Here is an 8,218-nt window from a genome sequence, read left to right on the forward strand (position 1 = left end):
CCACCCTGCTGCTGTTCCTTGTGCCTGGCCCGTTACTGCTGGGCAGACGGTGCCCGTGGAGGTGCCACCTGTGAGTGGGGACAGTGCTGTGCCCTGCTCACACTTGCCTTTCCTCCCACCAGCACGTGCCTGAGGCCCCCTTACTCCCTGTTCCCATCCTGCCCAGCCCCAGTTTCTCCCTCTTCCCCAGCTCCTGTCTCTGTTTGGGTTGAGCACCCTCAACCCAGACGTGTCTCTTTGGATTACACCAATTTTTCTGCAATATGAAGCTACTAGAGTAGATTATGTGGAGAGATAGGGGAAGTATTTACCAAGTTCATTACAGACTTAATGAGCCAGGATTCCAAGAGGTGGAATAGCAAACATCTCTCTTCTCTGGGTGCTGCAAAGCAAAGCCAGAGCACTGCAGAGGAGATTTCGTTTCATTAAACAGTTTTATTTCCAAGCCCTGCTTGGCATGGCTGCAATCCTGCTGGCAGCATTTCCGAGCAGCTACTCCAAGAGAAAGATCTTTAAATCCTGAGGTTGCTTCAACAGCTAAAATTGCCATCGGAGGGGCTGCAGCACTGGGGCTCAGCAGCTAGGAAGGAAGCAGCTCTGTCTGCTCAGGTTCTGGTGGAACATTAACTGGTCCCAGCATGGAACAGATGGTTCCTTTCCTAGGGATGAAGTGGAAAGCTGAATTTTGTCCCGGCTGCCGCAGCAAGCTGGCAGAGCAGTGTGCTGTGGAGCAGGAAGGACCTTGGGGCTCCAGCTGCCAAGTTCTTTCCATTCGAGTGGTCGGAGAGGTCTCGTTGGTTGTGCCTCGTTACCACAGCAGCACCACAGCTGCTTGCAGGGAAGCCACCACAGAAACAGGTCAAACAGTACATCAGAAGGTGTCCTCCTTGCTCTGAGGGAGCGTGGTCTGGGCTCCGGCTGCAGAAAAGCGGAGCACGGCACAAGCAGCTCTGCTCTTGAGAATCTCCAGCTCGGGTTAAATCCTCCACGTTGTGGTGCTCTGGCGTGGCTGTAGCCACAGAAGGACATTAGTGGCCTCCTCACGGCACAGGCGGCAGTTTAGGAGAGCTGGGAAGCAGGAAGGGCAGCCCCTGCTGCAGGTGAGCGTGCCCAGGAGCCGGGAGGGAGCGTCGGGAGCCGCGGAGCGCGGGAGGATGGATGTGCAGGAGAGCTCTGGCTGCCCACTGGGCAGAGTTTCAGCTGGCGTTTCTGATCATGTACCCAGTGCTGAAATCCAAGTTGGCTGTTAAAAAAATTCCCACCCCTTTTTTGGAGTATGCCCCCACCTCCACCTCTGCCCGGGCAGTGCTTGGTGGGATGCACACCCACGTGGCACTAGCCAGTCGTGTGGCCCTGGCACCGTTCCTGCCCAGGGCTGTGCCCACTGGCCACCCCAGGGACAGCTTGTTCCTAGCACAGTCTGTGTCCCTCTGCAGCCCTACCAGCTGGCACACAGACTCTTTCCTGGGGTGTACCGTGGGTCAGTGGGTTCCTTTTCCAGGATCTTGCAGCGACAGCAGGGAACAGATCCAGGGAGCACCAAGGCCCAGGCCAGGCAGTCGTGTCTGTGGTGCCTCAGGAGAGCAGGGCCTGTGTGGTCTCTGCCTTGAGGCACCTGCAGCATGAGTGATGCTTCCCCAGCCCCATCACCCGAGGAGTCACATCCCCCCAGTGTGCAACCTGCCATCCTGCAATCTGACAACACCAGAAACAGCTTTCTCCTCTTCCTCATTGAATCTCAGCTCCTGTGTGTTTCCTTTGAGCTCTTATCATTTGGGATTTTCTTAAGATGACCCTACACCACATAATTGATGTGGAACTGTGATTGGAAGGTTAACGGAGGAGTTTCACACGCAGGATCCTCAAAGTGGGTGTGGTTAGACAAGCCTCTGCCTTGTGAACTCGTCTGAAGGCAGCGAGTTTCCCTCCCAGCCCCCATGGACAGCCTTTAATTCCTTAAAACCCACGTGCATCTCCAGACCTCACTGGAAGCATTTCAGTGGCTCTGCTGTGGGGCAGTTGTGGTAGAGGGATGCCAATCTGGAAACCAAGACTAGCAAGTGATTCCAGCTAGCCAAGAGCTGAGGGGTTGTGCCCAGCTCATCCCTCTGATTCCTTGTGATGTTTTCAGGGCTGTAGTCAGGCCATATTTTTTCAAAAAGCCCGTTGACTTTTGTGCTGAAACTGGAGCCTGAGCATCTAGGGGGTCTGGTGGGGAAACCAGATGTCCACAGCCTCCCTGGGTTAGCTGGGCTCAGGCTTGGCAGGAGTCAGAGCAAGGTGGGGGCTCTTCTGGCACGTGCCAAACAGCAGAGGTCCCAGGAGCTTGCACAGCAAACAGACCTGGGGTGTCCCAGGGGTCTGCCGTGTGCTGTGGAAGCTTCTGTGGGATGCTTTGGCCTGCAGGGTGGTGTCAGACAGGCCCCCACGGGGGGATACCCATTTGGTGGTGGGGAATCATCCCCTCCTTGTAACACCAGCTTGTAAGTGCTTCCAGGAGCTCTGGAGACACAGGGGTGCTGGGGCAGTGCTGGCCTCCAGCGGGTAACTGTGGCTGCAAGGGAGCAAAATAACTAGGCCCTGGCTCTGGCTCTGGAGCTCTCGGGAGCTCTGTGCTCCCCTGTAGCCACCAGCCTGGGAAGAAGACACTGTGGCCCATCTCTTATCAGAGAACTGCCAAATGGAGAAGAGCTGGCAGCAAATATTGACTGTGGGATCGATCCCGTTTAAAGTGCGGTGTCGGGAGCAGAGCCTGGAGACAGGGGTCAGTGTGGGATCAAGGCTGCGTGTATATAAGGACAGAGGGACACTGCTGGCAGCCTGTGCCCAGCCAGGGACAAGACCAGAGGATCTGGGCAGTCTCACTATGAGGGTCTTGATCTCTGTTCTCGTGCTGGGTGTTTTCTCGTGTTCAGGTAAGGTGCTGAGGGTGGCCCCACGGTGGGTTTGGGGGGAAAGCCCAAGACCACGTGAACCTCTGGTGGCACTGTGCCTCTGTCCCAGGGTTTCCAGTGTATGACTATGAACTGCCAGTCGCAGAAGAGGCTCTCAACGCCTCCCTTGCAAGGATCAACTCCCGCTCCTGGGGGACTAACCTCTACGGTGTTGTCAGGAGCCACGTCACGAGAGTAAGTGCTGAGATCCTTTACCTGAAATATGCTTTGCTGTGGTGGAAAACTCTTCTTCCCCCACCCCTGGACACCCAGATTGAGTTGGAGCTTTCTGATGCTGCTTGGAAGAGGGAGGGTTTGGGGCATTATCTGAAGTTGTGGCTTTAGGAGCCTACATGTTCTTTATATGTTGTCTTGTAATTAGAAATATTTTAGGAGTCCATGTTGTCCAACCCTGGAACAGAAGTCTTAGAGGGATGCCTTGTAAGGTTTTGTTCAAAAGTGATATTTTTAAATACCTCCAACTAACTGCTTTGCTTTGGGCAAAAAGTAACGTGGTTCATCTGAAGGGCTGGGCTTAATGTCTGCACTGCTAGTTAATACCACCACAAACACAGGATTCTTTCTCTGGTCTGTATTTGGCATTTGCCTCTACACACCAATCCTGGTTTAGATCTGCCAGTGTCTAAAAGCAGGTTGCTGAGAATTGTATTGGATACCCAGAGTTATGGGGTTAAAACTTCCTAGCTTAAAGGTAGCACGTCCACGTTCCTGAACATCCTCAGACCAGTTCTGTTTCTGTAGATGGTGTGTATCAAGTCTTCTGCAGGAATGAAGGACAGGGTGACTTCTGGATTGATCTAGTTTGGGGATAAAAAGAAATGCCACCCTGCCAGGGAAAGCCAGCAGACCCTGTGGCCCTTGCAGCATCGCTGCCCGTGGAGGCGCCTGGGCTGCCAGGGCTGGCTCCATGAACAGCACTCACTCCACTGCTCACAGCTCTGGGAGCTGCTTTCCAAGTCCTGTGCTCTCAGGAGGCTTCCCAGCAGCCCAGGTCCCCAGAGCAGAGCTGGTAGCACCCCGCTGGGCACAGGAGAAGGGCAGGCAGTGGCTGTAGCTCGTGTCTCTGCCCTTCCCCAGGTGGACATGTGGAGCAGTGATGCCTACAGCCTAGAGCTGCACTTCAGCATCCGCCAGACCGTGTGCGCGAAGGCCTCGGGGAGAGACCCCTCCACCTGCCCCTTCAGAGCTGGGCCCCTCGTGGTAGGTGCCTCTGGTGTGAACGTGACCCCCCTTGGTGCGGGAGGTGCTCGGGCACGCTGGAACACGGCTGGTGCAGCAGAGTGCAGGAGGACTGGCTGGCTGAAAACCAGACCCAACACAGCCTGCAGCGTGGAGCTGGGGTGCCAGCTGGGAAACTGCTCAGTGGGGAGCTGCTGGGAGCTGAAAAGAGGAGGTGTGTCTTGGAGCAGCAGGTAGTGAAGGTGTCTATGGGCTTTGGGGGCAAATCCTGGAAGGAAGACGTGGCCTCTTTGCTAAGATAGGAGAGGAGAAAAGCTGTTACTTGGCCTGCTTTTGGCTATCGTGTGTCTAGGCACTGCATAAAGGCTTACCTGCCTGTGCCATGCAGATTCCCTCTGTGCTGACAGGGCTAATCATAGAATCATGGGCTGGTTTTGGTTGGAAGGGACATTTCATGGTCACCCAGTCCAACCCCTGCAGGGACAGGGACATCTGCAGCTAGAGCAGGGTGCTCAGAGCTCCATCCAACCTCCCCTGGGATGGTGCCAGGGATGGGGCAGTGACCACCTCTCTGGGGAACATCTTCTAGATCTCCTGCAGGTGATGAAGTTGTTACCCACGGAGGAGAACTTTTAGGGAGCCCTTTGGTTTTGCCAGTGTAGCCCTGAACAGCTCTTCTGTTTGTGCTTGGTGATACCAGAGCCATGAGAAGGATTTGGAGATTTTTGAACAGGCTCCAGACTTCACACACCTGATATACAATAAGTTGCATACTAGAAGGGGAGCACTCACTGGTGTCTGGCCCCATGCTGCCAGAGTGCAGTGCTCTGGCCACAGCCTGCTCCAGTAATTATTTACTGGATAGCATTGCCTGAGTTTCTTCCGTTGGGAATCTGATTTTTAAATCCTTCTCAGGTTGGCTCCTGGCAGTGAAACTGCCACGGGGGGTTTGCACAGCAGCTCCCTCTGTGAGGTCTGCTCTGCTCTGCTCTGTTACAGCCCACTGCTCTCTGCAGAAGTGTTGTGGAGGTCTCCGGGGGGCTGATCTCGAACGTTCTGGTGCAGTGCCACCAGGGCACCTCCAGCTCCGAGTCCATCAGCAGCGAGGAGGTAAGGGGGCAAAAATTCATTTCTGCTGCCTGGGGGAGTGAAGATTTTGCTTTGAGAAGACAAGTGTATGTGTGTGAACTGCAGCTCCTCTCGGAGGTTTTGGTCAGGGGACCGAGTGTGGTTTGGAATCCAGCTGGCTCCTGTAACACTTCCCTTGCCACAGCTGAGGGGTTTGACCTTGCCCGTTGGTGCCCGGGGAGGGTGTGAGTCCCTGGCACAGCCCCAGCTCCAGCACTCTGCCTCCACTGACTGGTACAGTGTGTGCCTGGGGAACAGACTGGCTCATCTTGGACAGGGATGACAGACACAGGTACCGATGGCACTGGCTCTGTTACCTGACCCAGCTCTCAGCTGGGCACCTAGCCATGGAATCACAGAGTCCTTTTGGCTGGAAAAGACCTTTAAGGTCATCAGCTCCAACCATCCCCCAGCACTGCCAGGTCCCCACTGCCCCGTGTCCCTCACCCCACATCTCCATGGCTTGGGAACCCCTCCAGGGGTGGGGACTCCACCACTGCCCTGGGCAGCCTGGGACAGGGCTTCATGACCCTTCTGGGGAAGAAATTGTTCCTCAGGTCCAACCTAAACATCCCCTAGAGCAATTTGAGGCCATTGCCTCATGTCCTGTCGTTTGTTCCTTGGCAGAAGAGCTTGACCCCGTTGCCTCATGTCCTGTCACTTGTTCCTTGGCAGAAGAGCTTGACCCCAGGCTCCTGTCAGGAGCTGTGCAGAGCCAGAAGGTCTCCCCTGAGCCTCCTCTGCTCCAAGCTCAGCTCCCTCAGCTGCTCCCCATCACAGCAGAGCTGAAGAACATTTGCTCTACTGAGATTTGTGTTTGCTTTTTGAGTTCTTATTTGGTTTCTAAGGTGTGACTAGATGCTGACCCACCCTGTGAATTCCTGCTAGCTGTTTCCAAATCATGCCAGTGCCCACTTTTTTTCCATGAACTGACAAACCTGGGTGCCTGCACTTCTAACACAGGTCTACAGTGGGTGTTGTGCTTGTGGGTTTTATGCAGGGAACAAAGATAACTTCACAAGCAAGGTGCCAGAGGATATGGACAGCTTTTATTTTTGGGAAGTGCAAGTGACTGAATGAATGACTTGAAGCACATATGATTCTGTGTCACCTTCCCTTAGTTTGATTTGCCAAATTTGCTTGTATTTTTATTTTTTTAATATGTTATTTGGTTCAGAATCTCTCTTCAGAGCTAGCTAGTGCATGCACTACAGGAAGGCTTGGTTTGTGGGGCAGGAAGAGTGCCTGTGAAGTACTGGAAGACAAAATGTGGGCTTGGGTGTTCAGTCTGTCCTCTGTGGGTTAAGCATAACTCATGTTTAACAGGGCATGCAGTATAAACTCTTGCTTTTACAAGCAGACATCTTCCTGCAAGTCTTCTTCAACCATCAGTTAAAATTCAGTGCTGCTGCCAGTAGTCCTGCTGGGGAATATATTTCCTGCAATGTTAATAAGGAATAAATGCCAAAGGGAATTATTGCATGTGGAGAGGACAGTGTTTCTTTCTGCAGAGGGCTGCAGCAAGCTCACTGTAGCTCGTGCTCGAGCTGTAACTCAGTGCCAGGGATCTCAGCCTGCATGAGGTGATGTGGTGGAGCTGTGGTGTTGGGTAGCTCCCATAGCTGGTGGCATTTGGGTAGGAGAAGGAATTGTGATTGGCTAAGGCTGGGATCATATCACTTGGATAGAGACCAACAAAAGAAGAGTGTGAAGAGCTTTAAAAGAGCAGGTTGGGATAAACGAGTCAAAGAGGTGCCCTGTGTGACTGCAAGAGACTAAGTGTGCTCTCCAGGCTCTGCTGTCCTGGCTGTCACTGCACTGCAGGAAGATCAGGTAAGGTGTTGTCAAGGGTGTGAGCTGTGCTGGCCACCAGGCCAATGCCAGATGCTCTCTGTTAGCACAGAGTGGCTGATAAAGGGAGCCTGGCATTCATCTGGTGCCCAGCCCTTGGCAGGGGTGAGGTGTGAAAGCGTTGACCTGAGAGCCCACCTGCAACTGCCCAGTTCCTTAGCAACATCACTGCTTTGCAGCAGGATTGGCAGTAACCTTCTTTTCAGAGGAGTGGGTAATGACAGGACCTGAGGGAAGGAGGGCAGGGGGCTTCCTGGGGTGCTCTCTGTAAAGAAACCTCTGCAATCTGCAGGTGCTGCGGATGCCGATGAGGAGCCCCAGCAGGCGAGGCAGCAGCCGTGGGGAAGGTGAGCCGTGCTGGACTCTCCTGTTTGCCTTTTGGCTCACCTCTTCAGGCCATCTGAAGGCCATCTGCCTGAGGGGGAGGAAAATGGGGCAGACCAGCAGTTTGCTGAGGCCGTGGCCAGCTGCTTTCCCTTGCTGGCTGCGCTGCTGTCGGGCAGGACGCGGAAGGAGCGTGTGAGGGAGCCTGGGACACTCACACACCTCTCCATGGTCTTGCTTTAAAGGTGCATTTGCTCCTGAGGCCTACCCTCCCAGGGGAAGAGGCAGCAGCCGTGGAGACTGGCACCAACCCAGCTACTTCAGCTCTGGCAAGGTGGAATAGTGGGCTTTGGGTGAGTACAGTTCGAGGCGTAGCTGTTGTGCACCCTGGATCTTCAGGGCTTGCCTCAGGGTGGGAAGGGGACTGCTCAGGATCAAGGACCTCTTTGGGAATGGGGTTCTTGGCTGCGAGTGTGTTAAAAGCCATATTACTGCAGGCATTTGTAGGACTTGCTCAGTAACAGCACCCTGGATGTGTTTAAAAGTTGTGGAGATATGCTGCTTGGGGACATGGTTTAGCAATGGACTTGGTAGCATGAGGTTAATGGTTGGACTTGATCCTAAAGGTATTTTCCAACCAAAAGAATTCTGTGATTCTATGACACAACACTCTCAGCACCACTGACAAGTGTTGATGGGGTGGCAGCCTCTGGTGCCTCTGGAAGGGCTGACAGAACAGGGCTCTCACCAGTTGTCGAGGCAGCAGAAGACATTTTTTATTT

At 54.0% G+C, this 8,218-nt stretch overlaps 1 protein-coding gene across 1 annotated transcript; it reads left to right on the forward strand.

The window, feature by feature from the left end:
- The first annotated feature begins 2,866 nt into the window (after nucleotides 1-2,866).
- SPP2 (secreted phosphoprotein 2, 24kDa) lies at nucleotides 2,867-7,779 on the forward strand. Its single transcript, XM_008938321.1, has 6 exons — nucleotides 2,867-2,915; nucleotides 3,004-3,128; nucleotides 4,032-4,154; nucleotides 5,133-5,243; nucleotides 7,405-7,459; nucleotides 7,682-7,779. The coding sequence occupies exons 1-6, from the start codon at nucleotides 2,867-2,869 to the stop codon at nucleotides 7,777-7,779; spliced, it is 561 nt and encodes a 186-aa protein (XP_008936569.1).
- Nucleotides 7,780-8,218: the final 439 nt, after the last annotated feature.

Source organism: Merops nubicus, unplaced genomic scaffold (assembly GCF_000691845.1).
Source record: "Merops nubicus isolate BGI_N331 unplaced genomic scaffold, ASM69184v1 scaffold11904, whole genome shotgun sequence".
In the NCBI taxonomy this organism is placed as follows: Eukaryota; Metazoa; Chordata; class Aves; order Coraciiformes; family Meropidae; genus Merops; species Merops nubicus.